General features: G+C 40.8%; 1 protein-coding gene across 1 annotated transcript; it reads left to right on the top strand.

Moving 5' to 3' along the window:
• The first annotated feature begins 5,571 nt into the window (after positions 1-5,571).
• On the top strand, positions 5,572-16,719 carry LOC137873731 (myosin heavy chain, fast skeletal muscle-like). Its single transcript, XM_068712111.1, has 40 exons — positions 5,572-5,628; positions 6,047-6,262; positions 6,615-6,758; positions 6,843-6,999; positions 7,280-7,307; positions 7,531-7,645; positions 7,769-7,861; positions 7,948-8,011; positions 8,092-8,190; positions 8,286-8,389; positions 8,493-8,631; positions 8,732-8,850; positions 8,961-9,110; positions 9,199-9,369; positions 9,458-9,764; positions 9,866-9,936; positions 10,020-10,107; positions 10,306-10,423; positions 10,512-10,635; positions 10,723-10,859; positions 10,964-11,219; positions 11,311-11,553; positions 11,641-11,817; positions 11,927-12,072; positions 12,180-12,270; positions 12,353-12,742; positions 12,822-12,948; positions 13,222-13,340; positions 13,424-13,620; positions 13,708-13,891; positions 13,971-14,136; positions 14,265-14,389; positions 14,537-14,845; positions 14,939-15,142; positions 15,228-15,353; positions 15,528-15,698; positions 15,780-15,884; positions 15,979-16,074; positions 16,223-16,354; positions 16,590-16,719. The coding sequence occupies exons 2-40, from the start codon at positions 6,059-6,061 to the stop codon at positions 16,608-16,610; spliced, it is 5,817 nt and encodes a 1,938-aa protein (XP_068568212.1). The 5' UTR covers positions 5,572-5,628; positions 6,047-6,058; the 3' UTR covers positions 16,611-16,719.
• The last annotated feature ends 1,804 nt before the right edge of the window (positions 16,720-18,523 follow it).

The raw sequence follows: 18,523 nt of genomic DNA, 5'->3' as shown, positions 1-18,523 counted from the left end.
ATAAGGAAATTATAACCTTATTTGATGCTTGACAAGTTTTCGGACTTAAAGCCCTTAATCTGTATCAAAAGCAAAATACTTTACGGGCAGGATGAAGTAATATTCTAGTACTAGTAATTCTTAAAAGATGAAGTAAAGAAAACGATAACAATTGACAGAATGAATCTGGTTGGCATGTATTTCTTAACTGGAGGAAGGAAGGAGAACGTGGTAATGAGGAGATATGCATTTGTCTACCATCAGACGTTTTTGCTCTAACATTTATACAGAGGTAACTACTTCTTAAATAGATTTAATATTGATGCATTATGGGAAATGTGATGACGTTTCTTGATTTGTCAAGTATTTAATCACATATTAGCCAAAAACAGACATTTCAAACTGGTTTAATAGATTGTCTGGAGAATGCAGAGGTATACTTCTGCAGTTTTATCCCTGTCTGTTAAGGACTTTTTACTGCTTTATATGCTGTAAGTCGTACGTCACGATTTCCATATTTTCATTTCTCATTCTGTTACTTTTATTTGAGACCTAAAGCTTCGTGGACAGTCATATAAATTAGACACAAGTGGTTGAATTGTTCCGTCTCATTAATCAGTAATCCTTTAAAATTGTGTTTATTTATCTGGTGTCAGTTCAAGCATTTGCTGCAGCAGAGCGCTGAGTAAGATTTCACACACAGTGACTAAAAACAATAGGATTTTAAGACGTAAGACTACGATATATTGTTATAAGCATCAATATGTTTGTTGTATTTGAGACTAGGACCACCAAGGAAGGGAGTGTTTTCTATCAAAGGTTGTTCCATAATAATACTTCAGGCAGTGACAAATGGCTGAGCTCTGAGAGCATTGCTGAGGAGACAGCTATATTTGTATTTCTTCCTAATAAGCACACCCGGGAGCATAAGAGCTCAGGTTTCACATTTTTATTGAATATATAGACCTCTTTCGTAGGGTGTGAAGTCCTCAGTATTTAGCTCCTAATGCCCTCTCCTCATCTTTGCCAATTTAGTGTCATCTTTCAAAAGGGAAAGAATGCAAACTACTACACATCATATAACATGATCCCCTTCTTGCCCCGCATGGGGAACAAACACTTGCCTTAAGGGAAGGTCAAGCTACAAGCCTGGCCTTGTCTTCGGTTCATCTGTCAGGACACAGTGTACAACAAGACCATTTAAAGAAAGGGTTTATAAATACATCCGCGCCCTTGAGACAACACAAGTGCCTGCCCCAAACAACCTGGAGACACAAAACGAATCACCTGTTCACTGAGGATTTCTGTGAAGAATTTAAAGTTAAAAAGCAATGTTAACTAGTACTCCTAGTGGTGGATATAATGTTATAACATGTTTGTTTGGAAAAGTGTTAAATCATAAAAGTATAATCATTCTATGTATCAAACTGTAAAATACAGTTACTGAATGTTTTGAGGGAAAGAGAGAGACCTTTGAGACGGGCTTTTCAGATCCGAAAACAACTGTATGATAATGAGATGAGTTTGGTGAGCCGACTTCAGGAATGTGGGGTGTGAACAGTGGGGGAAGGAGATGTATTGATCAAGCAGAGATGTTGGTGAAGATAGCCCTAAGAAAACGTGGTGGTCGGGTACATGCTGTTTTATGAGGAGGAGGACAGGTCGGACCAGAGGACACTGTTCAGACATTATGCGGATCACTTAGACCAATGGAGAGCATTGTCCGAGGACAGGAGGAGACAATCGGATTCCAGCCAATCACAAAGCTGATAATGGATTTTTGAAAGTAAACTACTGACTTTTGGGTATAAAAACATTGTTAGGAGAGATGTTATTCAGTTCTTGGCGATCTTCTTTACTGTAAACTGGTGTTTGTAGGCCGGTGGGGGGGGGGGGGGGGGGGGGGGGGGTACCAGACAGTTTCTCATGTCTGGTACTGACAGTTGAGTTGTAAACAACAAACCTCTAAACCTTTGACTTTCAGCAGCAGCACAAGGAGGAGATGATACACACACACACACACACACACACACACACACACACACACACACACACACACACACGCACACAGACACACACAGACACACACACTGGTTATACCGTCAGAAATGCAGACGTGTAATCTGATATGCTAGAAAATATATCAGGTAAAAGTGATAAAAAGAAATACGTGTGTGTTCTCTGGTTCTCTGTTTAAATGTGTGTAAATAAGAGAAAAATAAGGATTTGTTAAAAGAAGAAGAAGCTTTAATTTAGTTTTTCAGCATACATTTTATTGTTAATGGGAGCAAACTGATGCTTGGAGGGTCAAACAGGAAACATGAGTAAAATGTAGAAATTAAAGTGAATTTTTTAATTACCTTTATTAGATATACAGTTTAAGGTAGCCGCAGGTTGGATTCGAACTCCGGGCCGCTAAGTCATGATCAGTAATGAAGGTATAAACTACAAGTCAATTCTAATTAGCTTGAGTCAAAATACTTTATTTGTCCCCCGGGTGGCAATACACGAATACACATAAACAATTAATTCCAACAATCTATAAATATACAAAGGTGACAATGATAGAAAGAGTTGAAATATTCCAATACCTCCCTGAGTGATGTGGCAGAAATAGTGTGATTATGTTCGTAAGATCCTATTTCAGAGATGGTCCCTAGAAAGCTGAGGCCCTTTGACCCAGCCAGACGACCCCATTTAAGAGGAACATGTCTGTCATCTGTCTGGGCTCGAGGATCATCACACCCTCATAAAGCAACAGGAAAGTCAGACATCTGAGCCAGCAGACCACTAAATATTTGTCATTCTGTAGATTCACAAGCTTGAGATTTTAGGGCCAATTGTGGGTCAGAAATAGTCAAAATGAATGAAGCCTCAGACTGTGTTAGAGCACTGTCAGTGGAGGATTAATATAAACCTTGCACTCCTTCCCCTCCAGACAGCTCCCTAATAGTCATGTACCCAAAAAATCAGCGACCAGAGAGAGTAAACATGGCAACAACACGTTTTCACTTCTTACTTAAATATAGTATGACCAGTTCATTTACAATCGTCTATTACTACCTCCTTAAATTCTGCGCTTACTAATCATTTCTCTTGTTTGTTTACATTTATTAAAAATGACTGCGTTGACACATAAACACACTTGTGAGAGTACTGAATGAGATTGTAGTGTTTATAAATCTCAATCTCAAGCTCCTCACCAGCTTCCTTCCCTTTTCCAGACGGCAGTAATTCAAGTTCAAAGTGTCTTCGTGTTGCACATTTTCACACAGATTACAATGACTCAGGCTGCAGACCTGCTGGAAAGTAATAAGCACATAAATAGAAGGTGGACCCCCCCCTGCTGCAATCATTGCCTGTCTGTTCCTTTATGCACTATAATCAGGCCTGAAATATTCCTCAGTAATTGCAAAAATTCTTTGGGATAATATGTCATGTCTGAAAACAGGAATGCTTTTGTTAGACCAGTTTAAAATGATATCTGGTGAAATTACTTCTGTATCCCCCCCCAAAAAAAATGTCCAACTTTTAATACCGCTCTCTATTGCATATAAGTGCTCTCTATAAGTGTGTTTTATCTTCTATTATGTGGTTCAACTGTGTAGCAATACATTTGGGTAGCACTATTTAGTATTCCTTACAATTATACAAACTTATAACAAATGTTATATAACACATAATGTAGTTGTAAGCAGATATTTGTTTATCTTTATTAATGTCCAGTATTGTCAACAACTTCAAATCATTAAAACTGTGTTTTCACTATACTCATAGTAATTTATACACCAGCCTCCAGTTATGTACTTTAGTTGTTGACAAATGCATTCAACACTGTAACACTACATTGTACAGTAGTATGCTATAAACCATTTATTGAATGTTTATGTACTGCTCATGAATGCAACATACTCAGAGTAAAGACATTTGTAACAGTCTAAGGCATAATAAATGTCCACTTGACCACTTGTCATGCATTTCTCACTCGGAGAGTGTGATGCCGTGATGTGGCATTTGTGATCTTGTCACATTAACTCAAACATTGGCTCCGCTCCAAAAGAGTCCCGCCATTGGTTGTCATAACGAGATAATTCAACAACTTTACAAGCAGGCTGTGTAATCACTCAAAGTGGAGTAGTTTGTAGGTTTTCACGTCATGACACCGGTGGCAGAATTTCACACCGCAAATTAAGTATAGAAAATATTGTAAAATATTATTATTTGCCGTTTTGGATGTATTGACAGTGACGTAACAGTGCCAAATGGGATTTGTGGTGGACTTTTGCATCAAGGGAACTTCAAAGCAAATGCCATCTCCGTTTGTTTGTCAAGTTATTTTCACAGGATACATATGTCATGTTTTTATCGGATCTCCTGGATGCATGAATTAAACAACAGAGGAAATTAAAGCGCTATAAATATGAGTATTGTTCTTCTTCCCATTGTCCTTCATCCCCACAGAACAAATCTAATTAAGTTTAGGATTTTGTAAAGCGCAGACCTCGTCGAGTGTTTCTGCCATCATGAGGTATCATCATTTTCACAGGTTCTTAGATTAGCAACTGTTAGGCCCAATTCTGTCCCTTTGTCACAGGAAAGACTTGCAAGGCTTCTGCAACAGAATACCAGTGACACATGAGAGCTTCTCCACGGCTAAAGTCGGATCCTCTGCAGTGCCAAGGTGCATTAAGGAGATTATTGTAAAGACCAAAACAATGTCTGAACTTCAGTAACCCATACGGCTGCCAGAACAATATTTACAAAGGGTTCAAAAAAAATGCTGCATTGTATGTGTCTTGATCTATTTATACACTTTTAAAATTCAGTGTGTCGTTTAACTGTGACTATTGTGTGGCACCGTGCACTTTCTGTAAAATAGTTTACTATGAGACAAATGTTTTATGTGCTACATGCTGTAAGCCCCTAAGGACACCGTGGTTTGTATTTAAAAACAAACGATTCTGATTCATATTCTTATTAATGAAAGAGCATCACATCAAAATTCTGTTCATGTATGTTCTAGTTGATAAAGTTGGGTTCCTCTGGTTATGACACCGACAATAAGCCGTCTATAGAGTATGCACTGGTCAACCATGATGATTTCAAAGAACAGTCTGTGTACATATTTCTCTTTTAAATTCGTATCACTTGCCTCTTTAAAGCGGGGACTGTGAAAGTGAAAGTGACAGGCGTTTAATCCGTGATAAACTGTCTGTGTTGTTCGGTGACAAAAGACGGCAGAGGTCAGATTAGATGCAAAAATACTCAAGCATGAGAGCCTAAAAGTACATGACCAAATACAGCAGGTCATTTCTGCTGAGTGAACACTGATCTCTTGCTATATAAGAAGGGAGGCTGGACCCACCCAAGGACTGACAGACGCCCAGTCAAGGTGAGTGTGTTACAGTCTTTTATTAGCAGGAGGAAAACCAGCAGCTTAATGAACAATGCAGGGCATGATCACAAATTTCCAAACACCACACCGTGAATACAGAACTGTCTTGTTTGTGCCAGGACTTCAGTGTACAGTAAGTTCATCTTTAATATGAAATTGTTTCTTAATTGTTATTAATTAAAATGATTTTGTGTCTTTCTTCAGAACCTTCACTTAGCCCATCAATATCCGTTCATCTGAGGGGAGGGAAGAAGGTGATTCATTTATTTTTACCACTGTTTCATTTTCTTTAAGGACACTTTTAATCAGTATATATATGTGATAAGTTAGACTTTGTTATATGTTCATTAAACCTTAACCTTGTGTGGAATCGGTAGCAAATCAATTAACAAACATCTGCATCATTAGGTAGAAGAAAGAAGTTGTCACTGTTAGCTTACACCAAAGTGTGTGAGACTTTTAAAGAAGCATTTAGTGGTGCAATAAGTCATGGCATCAACAAAGATAATAGGTTATACAGTAGCAATGTCCCCCTGTTGTTACAAACTGCTTTTGTTATGAATAAGTAAAGTTATACCATTGTCCATTTTTCTCTGTTCATCCGCTTTGTCCATTGGTGAAGTATCACCATGACAAGAAATCATTTTCTGTTTTACATACTTTTTCATGCAGTAAGGGGTCACGATGAGTACGGACGCTGAGATGCAGTGTTTTGGCCCGGCGGCCCTTTTCCTCCGGAAATCTGAAAAGGAGAGGATTGAAGCTCAAAACACTCCCTTTGATGCTAAAACTGCATACTTTGTGAGCGAGCCGGCAGAGATGTACCTCAAGGGGAAACTCACTAAGAAAGAAGGCGGCAAAGCCACCGTGGAGACGATCACTGGAAAGGTGAGCGTGACGACAGTGGAATAATACAAAAAAAGTTATTAATTAACAGTTTTAATGTCACAGTAAACTGTCAAGAGTGACAGACAGTGGTGCTCCTCTGTGTGACGTTTTTATTTGTTGACATACCAGTGCATAAAGTGCATGTCTTGTGAGAAAACATAATATGTTCAGCACTATAATTTATCTGTAATAAACCCAAAAGGGAAAGTTGAAACTATTTCAAACTGATATGTTAGTGGTTTTATGATTCCTCTGACTGTAATATAAATAATAATGAATACTGACCAGCTCGCTCTCATCATCAGTCCACTGTAAAAACTGAAGTCCTGTGTTGTTTCTGTCCTTGTAACAGACGCTCACTGTAAAAGACACTGAAATCTTCCCCATGAACCCTCCGAAGTACGACAAGATTGAGGACATGGCCATGATGACCCACCTCAGCGAGCCCTCTGTGCTGTATAACCTCAAAGAGCGATATGCAGCGTGGATGATCTACGTGAGTATCGACCCAATCGTCACATCAGTGGATGAAAGGATGACGAACGAGAGACGTCAATAGAAATCCTGTCTGTCTTCACAGACCTACTCAGGGCTCTTCTGCGTGACTGTGAACCCCTACAAGTGGCTCCCAGTCTATGATTCAGTGGTTGTCTCAGGATACAGAGGCAAGAAGAGGGTTGAGGCTCCACCCCACATCTTCTCCATCTCTGATAACGCCTATCAGTTCATGCTCACTGGTATGTGAGCCCAAAACTTTGCATGTTTAAAATGGAAAATCATATGAGAACTATTACAGTATATGTCAAATGTTTTAAACTTTAAAAACATATCTATTAAGCAAGTAGCAGCTAATAGAAGCTCATTTTTTTTGTTTTTAAAGGCTTGAAGTTATAGGTTATTATCATTCCACATCATTGGTGTACATTTCGAGCAAATGTTGGACTAAATAATATATACACAAAGCAGATTTAAAATTATGTAAATAATCTGAAAATATGTTACTTTTTTTATTTACAGACCGTGATAATCAGTCCATCCTCATCACGTAAGTTTGCCAATTTTATAAATGAATTGTCTAACATCCTGAAATCAATGTAACTCAACGTCGAAGAAAAGTCTCAGCAAACTACATATTATTTCCATAAACAACATACCGTAACATTGACAGCATATGCTCTACATCACGAGTCTGTTTCTTTCAAGGTGTGTTCAGTTCACTAAAAGGAGAAAGTGTCTGCTGCTAATTGATCTGTTGTTTTTCCTCCAAGCGGAGAATCTGGTGCAGGAAAGACTGTCAACACCAAAAGAGTCATCCAGTACTTTGCGACAATCGCAGTGGCTGGAGGAAAGAAGCAACCTGAGCAAACGTCTGGCAAGATACAGGTAAATGAACAAATCTGTTTTTAGGAAAATCTGTCAAAAAAGCTGTCATAGACATTGAATGTGATCTTGGACTATATGAAGGTATGAAGCATGAATTTTTCCATGATTTGTTTTTGAATGAAGGGGTCGCTGGAGGATCAAATCATTGCAGCCAATCCCCTGCTGGAGGCTTATGGTAATGCCAAAACTGTGAGGAATGACAACTCATCCCGCTTTGTAAGTGTTTTGTTCACCTGATTCTTTTCAAACAATATCAGAATGCAAGAAGTTACAATACTAATCTACAGTCCTTACTCGAATAGGGTAAATTCATCAGAATCCATTTTGGAACAACTGGGAAGCTGGCCTCAGCAGACATTGAAACATGTAAGGGTAGAAAATAATAAAGCAGATTCCTCGGTTTGTTTTTGTTCAGCTCATTGAACAGAACTGACTGTGATCAACAGATCTGCTGGAGAAGTCTCGAGTGACGTTCCAGCTGTCTGCTGAGAGGAGCTACCACATCTTCTATCAGCTCATGACGGGCCACAAACCTGAGCTGATAGGTGAGACTCTTTTTGATTTTCAAAGACCCTTCATTACCTGCTGTACAGTGTCTGTGTGCTGACAAGAATCAACCACAACGGCTTTCTTTCTTCAGAGGCTCTCCTCATCACCACCAACCCATACGACTATCCCATGATCAGTCAAGGTGAAATCACTGTCAAGAGTATCGACGATATTGAGGAGTTCATCGCCACTGATGTAAGAAAGTTATTATCAAGTCCACACCCTCAAGAAAATGTATGCATTTAGAAATGTTGTATCTATAGAGCAGAACTTATGACTTTTCTTTGAATACTCACAGACTGCCATCGACATCCTGGGCTTCACTGCCGATGAGAAGGCCAACATCTACAAGCTGACTGGATCTGTGATGCATCACGGATCAATGAAGTTCAAGCAGAAGCAGCGTGAAGAGCAGGCTGAGCCCGATGGCACTGAGGGTATGCTGCACTTTTGAAAACAAGTGAAAAATTATAAATTTAAATATTTTATATTCTCAATAAAATTACCTCTTATCGCTCAGTTTTTGCTTCTTTTCAGTCGCTGATAAAATCGGCTATCTCATGGGATTGAACTCGGCTGATATACTGAAGGCCCTGTGCTACCCGAGGGTGAAAGTCGGAAATGAGTATGTGACTAAGGGCCAGACTGTGCCTCAGGTAAAACAGTCACATACAGTCCTGTGGATCTTAAAGCTATAGTCTGTTTGACCCCTGAAAACCTTGATTAATGATATTGTTTCATCACTGCTGTATCTGTAAAATCTCAGGTCAACAATTCCGTCATGGCTCTCTGCAAGTCTGTCTATGAGAAGATGTTCTTGTGGATGGTCGTCAGAATTAATGAGATGCTGGCTACCAAGCAGCCCAGACAGTTCTTCATCGGGGTCCTGGATATTGCTGGGTTTGAAATTTTCGATGTAAGTTTGTTTGGCTGATTGATACATAATGATACTTAAGCTGTCACTTAAGGCCTTTTCTTGACCTTTGCTATTTGAATTGGTGCAGTACAACAGCTTGGAGCAGCTGTGCATCAACTTCACCAATGAAAAACTGCAACAGTTCTTCAACCACCACATGTTTGTCCTGGAGCAAGAAGAGTACAAGAAAGAGGGAATTGAATGGGAGTTCATTGACTTTGGTATGGACTTGGCCGCCTGCATTGAGCTGATTGAGAAGGTGAGAGACACGCCGAATATTCACAAACATGGTAAACGATCCGAGGACTTGAAATCTTTTGTTTAACATAATCATTTCATCATGACAGCCAATGGGCATCTTCTCCATCCTTGAAGAGGAGTGCATGTTCCCAAAGTCATCAGATGTCACCTTCAAGAACAAACTGTATGACCAGCATCTTGGTAAAACCAAAGCTTTTGAGAAGCCAAAACCTACCAAAGGCAAAGCTGAGGCTCACTTTTCTCTGGTGCACTACGCCGGCACCGTTGACTACAACATCACCGGCTGGCTGGATAAGAACAAAGACCCCCTGAACGACTCAGTGGTTCAGCTCTACCAGAAGTCTTCAGTCAAACTGTTGGCTCACCTCTATGCGGCACATGCCGGAACAGAAGGTACATGCTGTTGCCTGTCTCTACATTATGAAATATATAATAATGCAAATTAATTTGTTTTCAATTTAATAATTTCAATGTAATTGTCATTCCACTGACAGCTGACAGTGGCTCAAAGAAAGGTGCCAAGAAGAAGGGCGGTTCCTTCCAGACCGTGTCTGCATTGTTCAGGGTAAGATATAAAAGAAGAACTTATGTACTTCCTTGCACTAATTTAGTGCCTTTTGCCAATTAAATATCCTTTTAATTCTTCAGGAAAACTTGGGCAAGTTGATGACCAACTTGAGGAGCACTCACCCACACTTTGTGCGCTGTTTGATTCCCAATGAATCAAAGACACCAGGTTAGCCCTAAAAAAAGTCTCAAAGTCTTTATGAACCCATAACTCACTCTTGTTCATCTTATGTATGGTTAGGCTCTCTGTCCCATAGTTTCTGTTTGAAATCAGGGCGATTTCTGCAAATGACACACCTCTGTGGTAACGCTGATCTGTGCAAGGTCTTCATTAGCTATAACATTGGTGTGCTTGGTTCTGTTTAAGGTCTCATGGAGAACTTCCTGGTCATCCACCAGCTGAGGTGTAACGGTGTGCTGGAAGGTATCAGGATCTGCAGGAAAGGTTTCCCCAGCAGAATCATCTACGGCGACTTCAAGCAGAGGTTGCAGAAATATGACATTGACAGCCATTGAACATTTTGTATTATCTTTAAGCGAGCGTGTCTAACTGTAAGAAATCTTTACTTTCAGATACAAAGTATTGAACGCTAGTGTCATCCCTGAAGGACAATTCATTGACAACAAGAAGGCCTCAGAGAAGCTGCTGGGATCCATCGATGTGGACCAGACTCAGTACAAGTTTGGCCACACCAAGGTAAAGGACTTTTTACAAAAAAGGGTATACTATTTACTATCATAAATAATTAATTACTTAAAGATAATTACAATTATTGGCTCTCAGGTGTTCTTCAAAGCCGGTCTGCTGGGAACTCTGGAGGAGATGAGAGATGAGAAACTGGCTGAGCTGGTCACAATGACTCAAGCTGTCTGCAGAGGTTTCCTCATGAGGACAGAGTTTGTCAAGATGATGGAGAGGAGGTAATGTGTCTGTTATTGATGTTGTCAAAAAATGCAATGCATGTTTTAAAAGTCTGCAACTTTTCAACATTTTCTAACTCAATTTTTGTCTTTGTTGTTTTCAGGGAGGCAATTTACTCCATCCAGTACAACATTCGCTCATTCATGAATGTCAAAACTTGGCCATGGATGAAGCTGTACTTCAAGATCAAGCCTCTGCTGAAGAGTGCAGAGACTGAAAAGGAGATGGCCCAAATGAAAGAGGACTTTGAAAAGATGAAAGAGGATCTAGCAAAGGCTCTGTCTAAGAAGAAAGAACTGGAGGAGAAGATGGTTTCTCTGCTGCAGGAGAAGAATGACTTGCAGCTACAAATCCAGGCTGTACGTTACAAAGAAAGTGGGAATTGCTTTCTCAGAGATCCTGGTTTTAATGTTAATTAATTATCATTTTGATGTTATATATCAACTCTAGGAAGGTGACACCCTCAGTGATGCAGAGGAAAGGTGTGAGGGGCTCATTAAAGCCAAAATCCAGCTGGAGGCCAAAGTCAAGGAGACGGCTGAGAGACTGGAGGATGAGGAGGAAATGAATGGTGAGCTGACTGCAAAGAAGAGGAAGCTGGAGGACGAGTGCTCTGAGTTGAAGAAAGACATCGATGACTTGGAGCTCACCCTGGCCAAAGTAGAAAAGGAGAAGCACGCCACCGAGAACAAGGTTGGTAAATCTTTCATAAGGCCTGAAATCGGCTCTTGTAAAAAGCGTAAACCCTTTAATATTGTCTTCACAATATTGTGATTACAGGTTAAAAACCTGATTGAGGAAATGACATCTCAAGATGAGACCATTGCCAAGTTGACCAAAGAGAAGAAAGCCCTCCAAGAGGCCCATCAGCAGACCCTTGATGATCTGCAGGCAGAGGAAGACAAAGTCAACACTCTGACGAAGGCCAAGACCAAGCTGGAGCAGCAAGTGGACGATGTGAGTAATATCTGCATTTAAAAACAAAAGGTTAACTTGCTTATAACATAGCAAAAATAATAACGATTATAACCCTAACAATTATATAAAACATCTATTTCGTGGACAGCTTGAAGGTTCTCTGGAGCAAGAAAAGAAACTCCGTATGGATCTTGAGCGATCAAAAAGAAAGCTTGAAGGAGATCTGAAACTGGCCCAGGAGTCTTTAATGGATCTAGAGAATGACAAGCAGCAATCTGACGAGAAAATAAAGAAGTAAGAATAAACAAATGCCATCCTTTTACCTACTTGCAATAAATGATTTAATTAGAGGCACTTCTTACACATAACTGAAATGCAACGATTTATTCTGTCCCCTGCAGGAAGGACTTTGAGATAAGCCAGTTCCTGGGTAGGATTGAAGATGAGCAGACTCTTGGAATCCAGTTACAGAAAAAGATAAAAGAACTGCAGGTAAAATGTGTAGTACTAGTCGAAGGTCACAGGAACATTCAAATATCTTGAAAGATTTTAATTTAATCTCGGTGGGTTTCAGGCTCGTATTGAGGAGCTGGAGGAGGAGATCGAGGCTGAGCGGGCTGCTCGGGCCAAGGTGGAGAAGCAGAGGTCTGATCTTTCCAGGGAACTTGAGGAGATCAGCGAGAGGCTGGAAGAAGCCGGTGGAGCGACGTCTGCTCAGATCGAGATGAGCAAGAAGCGCGAGGCCGAGTTTCAGAAGCTGCGTCGCGATCTGGAAGAGTCCACCCTGCAGCACGAGGCCACCGCCGCAGCTCTCCGCAAGAAGCAGGCCGACAGCGTGGCAGAGCTGGGAGAACAGATCGATAACCTCCAGAGAGTCAAACAGAAGCTGGAGAAAGAGAAAAGCGAATACAAGATGGAGATCGATGACCTCAGCAGCAATATGGAGTCCATTGCCAAATCAAAAGTGAGGGAGCTGTAGTTTATTAAAGGGAGCAAAAGATAATGGTAATATTTGTATAATTATTGATGTTTTCTTCTATCAGGGAAACCTTGAAAAAATGTGCAGGACATTAGAAGATCAGCTGAGTGAGCTCAAATCCAAGAATGATGAAAATGTTCGTCAGATGAACGACCTGAGTGCACAGAAAGCAAGACTTCAAACTGAAAATGGTATGAGAATCATAGTTTGGCTCCTTTTGCATACATTCTGTATTTGAAACCATTATCTTAACAATACCTAAATCAAACTTTACCTCCTGTTGCTTCTCCCCTTTTAAAAACCCTATTCCTCTAAACTTCCAAAATGTATCTCTGATCAACATGATAGCCCAAGAGGAAAACCTTTCTAGCACGATAATGTGAATAATATCCATTATAAATTATTACATGCGCTGTAGCAATTTTGTTCTGATGTCCGTTAAGTTCACTAATATCTTTGATTAGGTGAATATTCACGTCAGCTGGAGGAGAAAGAAGCTCTTGTTTCTCAGCTGTCGAGAGCCAAGCAGGCGTACACTCAGCAGATCGAGGAGCTGAAGAGACATGTAGAAGAGGAAGTCAAGGTAATGGACTTATTTCAGAGAAAAAAAGGACACCAGACAATTGGTATTATTAATATTAATGAGGCGCTCATTTTGTTTCATAGGCCAAGAACGCCCTGGCTCATGCTGTCCAGTCAGCTCGTCATGACTGCGACCTGCTCAGAGAGCAGTACGAGGAGGAGCAGGAGGCCAAATCTGAGCTGCAGAGGGCATTGTCAAAGGCCAACAGCGAGGTGGCTCAGTGGAGAGCCAAATACGAGACTGATGCCATTCAGCGCACTGAGGAGCTGGAGGAGGCTAAGTAATGAACAGTCCTGAAATCACACTGTCTCCATATGCATTGATTTGGTAAATCATCACAGAACCTGTTTACTGTATGGTTCAACAGGAAAAAGCTTGCCCAGCGTCTTCAGGATGCAGAAGAATCCATCGAGGCTGTGAATGCAAAATGTGCCTCTCTGGAGAAGACAAAGCAGAGACTGCATGCTGAGGTGGAGGACCTGATGATTGACGTGGAGAGAGCTAATGCTCTGGCTGCTAACCTCGACAAGAAGCAGAGGAACTTTGACAAGGTTAGATGTTTTTTACGTGCGGTTTGGACTCGTTAATGTGAGGTGACAAAACACACTCAATCGTTTGTTGTGTTTTCAGGTTCTTGCAGAGTGGAAACAGAAGTATGAGGAAAGCCAGGCAGAGCTTGAAGGAGCTCTGAAAGAGGCTCGGACATTAAGCACTGAGATGTTCAAGCTGAAAAACTCATATGAAGAAGCTCTGGACCACCTGGAGACCCTGAAGAGAGAGAACAAGAACCTGCAGCGTAAGACAATTATTCTGTTCTCCCCAACAGAAATACACTCTAAACACCAAATCAATTTATCTGAAGTATCTCTATTACTTTATTGCTTAACATACTGACATGTATACTTTATAAATCTGTTCCAACAGAGGAGATCTCAGACTTGAGTGAACAACTTGGTGAGACCGGTAAAACGATTCACGAGCTTGAGAAGGGAAAGAAGACAGTGGAAATTGAGAAGACAGAGATCCAGACTGCTCTGGAGGAGGCAGAGGTAAATATTAGCAGAGCTTTAGCACAGGCTTAGACTCATCTTGTAAAGGTGTTGGACTTGACACAGTGCTATTTTTCCCACTTTGTGACTCAGCCTCCGTTTTTGGATTTTGAATGACGGACCTGTTATGTGCACACTTGTTCACAGGCTACCTTGGAGCATGAAGAATCCAAGATTATGCGGGTTCAGCTCGAACTCACCCAAGTCAAGGGTGAAATTGACAGAAAACTTGCAGAGAAAGACGAGGAGATCGAGCAGATCAAGAGAAACAGCCAGAGAGTGATCGAGTCCATGCAGAGCACTTTGGATGCCGAGATCAGGAGCAGGAATGATGCCCTGAGAATCAAGAAGAAGATGGAGGGAGACCTCAACGAGATGGAGATTCAGCTGAGCCACGCCAACCGCCAGGCATCTGAAGCCCAGAAACAGCTGAGAAACGTGCAGGGACAGCTTAAGGTACATCCACTCAAGGATTTGTGGCGGAGCATCTCACTTTGAAAACAAGCTGACAGTGTTAGCTGACAAATCTTTCAATGTTTTAACATTTAGGATGCCCAAATTCATCTTGATGACGCCATAAGAGGCCAGGAAGAAATGAGGGAGCAGGTTGCCATGGTGGAGCGCAGGAACACCCTGATGCTGGCTGAGATCGAGGAGCTGAGAGCTGCACTGGAGCAGACGGACAGAAGCCGCAAAGTGGCTGAACAGGAGCTGGTTGATGCCAGCGAGCGCGTGGGACTGCTGCACTCTCAGGTAAAGCTCAAAAGGTTGACAAACAAGAATGTTCTTCAATAGTTCCATATATGCAAATTCATTTTTTTTTCTTCTTTAATCATAGAATACCAGCCTCATCAACACCAAGAAGAAGTTGGAGGCTGACCTTGTCCAAGTACAGGGTGAAGTGGAAGATTCTGTCCAGGAGGCAAGAAATGCTGAAGAAAAGGCCAAGAAGGCCATCACTGATGTGAGTCATCCTTACACAGTGCTATGCAATTGAACACAAAGTATAGTGCAGCATATGTCAGTGCATAAAATAATACTTTAGGTTATTTCTCATTCATTTCTGGCACGCTGGCAGTTGAAGCATTAGACTGCAATAACTTTATATCCAATAATACAAAAATCAACCACATTTCAGGCCGCCATGATGGCAGAAGAGCTGAAGAAGGAGCAGGACACCAGCTCTCATTTGGAGAGGATGAAGAAGAACCTGGAGGTGACAGTGAAAGACCTGCAGCACCGCCTTGATGAAGCTGAGAATCTGGCCATGAAGGGCGGCAAGAAGCAGCTCCAGAAACTGGAAGCCAGGGTAAAGACGAAATGTGATCTGCTCTCAACTGTTCTTTTATACTAAAATCTTGCCCTCCAAGTAACAGTGTTCATATTGCAGGTGCGTGAGCTTGAAGCTGAAGTTGAAGGCGAGCAAAGACGAGGAGCAGAGGCTATCAAAGGTGTTCGTAAATATGAGAGGAGAGTGAAGGAGCTCACCTATCAGGTAGGCCGTTTTTCTTTTCTTCCTACCGTATCGTCTCGGTACAGTCGTCGGGCAAAGATGCCAATTAATCAATTTCAATCATGAATTCATGCAGACAGAGGAGGACAAGAAGAATGTTGTCAGACTTCAGGATCTGGTGGACAAGCTGCAGCTCAAAGTGAAGGCCTACAAGAGGCAGTCTGAGGAGTCTGTGAGTCAGACATTTGTTACACCTTGTTCACTGTATTGTCTCCTCAAACAAAGCTGAATGCAGTACAGTCAGACTTGGAAACAAAAAAATACAATCACACTCTTCTTTTATGTTGGTAATGATGATGGATATTGAATTTCCTCTACAGGAGGAGCAGGCCAACACTCACCTGTCCAGGTACAGGAAGGTGCAGCACGAGATGGAGGAAGCTCAGGAGAGAGCCGACATCGCTGAGTCTCAGGTCAACAAGCTGAGAGCAAAGAGTCGGGAAATTGGAAAGGTAAGTGATCCGTAAAACTCAGGCAGTTCAAATGGTTATTGATAATCTTACCGGAAAGCAACTAGCTTGGTTTCCTTGGTTCACTATTTCACATGCATGATAATGCTGCTGTGTTTTGATTAATAGTTCAATTTGGATTTGAAATGGAGCAAGTTAAAGCTACATGCATGTCACATGACAATGTGTTCTGTCCCATAGGTGTAACGCCATTCATTATGTCTTCTCTCCATTTCAGGGAAAGGATGCTGAAGAATAAACTGCAACCTCTTGAGAGACACAAATGAAAAATCATAGAATATGCTTTTTCATTGAACTGCTCTCACTAAATATTGTAGATCTATATCAAATAAATTCTATTAAAAGTCTGCTGTCTTTACACTTTTCTTTGCACAACACGAAGCACTACTTTGTTTATGGAAGAGAAAACAAATCTGCAGATTGATACACTTGAGGACTTGATTATTAGTAGTAGTCCCTCATAGTGAAACAAACATGCATATAGTGTCATTATAGTATTGAGTCCGGGTGTGTTGTCGCTCAGCCTGGGATCTGAATCTACATTTACAGCACATGTGACAGTCTGTGTCCGAAACTCAGTTCAGTCATGAGACAGAACCAACAACTACAACTAAATAAGCATCCGAGTTACCAACACAAGTCATTTCACTTAAATAGGGATTTCCCAAATGTCATCATATTTGCAGTGAATGAGACCATAATGGAATGGATTGCCATTTTGGGAAATAAGCTTAGTCCCTCTCATGCTGAGAGTTAACGCTAGCTGAGAAGCCACTACCACTACCAAACCAGGAAATAAGGTAGAATGTTGGCACTCCGTCGGTTCCTTCGTCTCGAAGCCTTTGGGTTTTTGGTTAGATTCCTGAAATAAGGTCTGTGGTTAACGCAAGCCTACGACATTTTAACGTTTTGTTCTATGATCCAAAATGTATCGGTAAGTACCCATCTAGTGAGTTTTGAAGCTTTTAAGTGTCTTAAAAAAAGGAGCTAAATGAGACCACGAAACACAAACGCACCAACCAGTCTGCCTCGACAGCCTCGTTGTGTATATTTGCGCTCATGCGCCTGTGATGTAATTTTGTTTATAGCTTAATGATCTGCCAATTACATTAAAAAATCATAAAAGTGGTTTTCATTTGTGAAGATTATGTTGCTTAACCAAATGTGTAATCATCATAAAAGTTTGTTTGCCATGGATCTTTCTGTAAATATCCCCAAAAAACTGATGGATAATCACAAATATTCTGGCTTTCATACAACACTTTTACAGTGTCTCTCACCTCGACCACTAGACAGGTCTACCTGTGAAGCAGTGAAAACACACACTTTAACAACACAATCAGAATCATTATCAGACCTATATAACAGAAGGAGTCACTAGATGCAATGGTTAATGACAAACATATACTCAAAGTGTGAGTCAAGTGGCAGTAAAGATGGAGTGTGTGCTTTACTTGTTACACCACCGCTCTTCCTGAAAGCACAGAAGAAGATAAATTACACAAATGCTTTGGGAGTAAAGCAACCATCCAGTACTGTGTGCTTCCTCTTTGGGGAGCCATTTCATTAACCACTTTAAAACCCACTCAAACACATCATGTGGATTACATTCTATGCAGATGATGCTCTGTTAATTTGGTCATTCCAAATATGTAGATGTAGGAAAATTCCACTTTTTTTCTTAATGTGAAACTAATATCTGACTTGTAAGTTTTCTGTCATGAGACTTCCTGTTTGAATAAAGAGTTAAATAACTAGTGTAGGCGTTAAAGGGTTAACAATGTGACAAATGACAGCTGGCTAATCTTTCCGCACCTGTTTGCTTCTGAATCTGTGGCACCGGACACGTCAGAGGTCTCTCTTTACCGCACACACACAGGGGGACAAGTATTTGTGTAGTTAAATGTTGTATTTTGGTCTTTTTTTATTCCCTATGCATGCCTATCAACACACGGCTTATTGTTGTTTACAGTAGTATTTCTCTCTGAATAACTCTTTAAATTCTGCTTAGTCTGCCGCCCAAATAACTGTATCCATGATAGAGAAGTATCAAATTCACACAAAAAAAGAAACCTGCTTTAAGATTCAGTCCTGTTACACTTGTTAGACCAGTTTTACATCCATGTTTCTCAAATATTTTCTCATAAATAC

The sequence above is a fragment of the Cebidichthys violaceus genome, unplaced genomic scaffold, assembly GCF_023349555.1.
Source record: "Cebidichthys violaceus isolate CVI_PGR_0920_01 unplaced genomic scaffold, fCebVio1.0.p SCAF_17, whole genome shotgun sequence".
In the NCBI taxonomy this organism is placed as follows: domain Eukaryota; kingdom Metazoa; phylum Chordata; class Actinopteri; order Perciformes; family Stichaeidae; genus Cebidichthys; species Cebidichthys violaceus.
The sequence above is the reverse complement of the archived record's forward strand: the minus strand, read 5'-3'. Positions and strand labels throughout refer to the sequence as shown.

Excerpts from the sequence above, each read along its gene's own strand:
- LOC137873731 (XM_068712111.1), top strand. The coding sequence starts at position 6,059 with ATGAGTACGGACGCTGAGATGCAGTGTTTTGGCCCGGCGGCCCTTTTC. Across the intron at positions 9,111-9,198 it reads CTGGGTTTGAAATTTTCGAT|TACAACAGCTTGGAGCAGCT; the intron begins GTAAGTTTGTTT and ends GAATTGGTGCAG. Across the intron at positions 10,636-10,722 it reads ACAAGTTTGGCCACACCAAG|GTGTTCTTCAAAGCCGGTCT; the intron begins GTAAAGGACTTT and ends ATTGGCTCTCAG.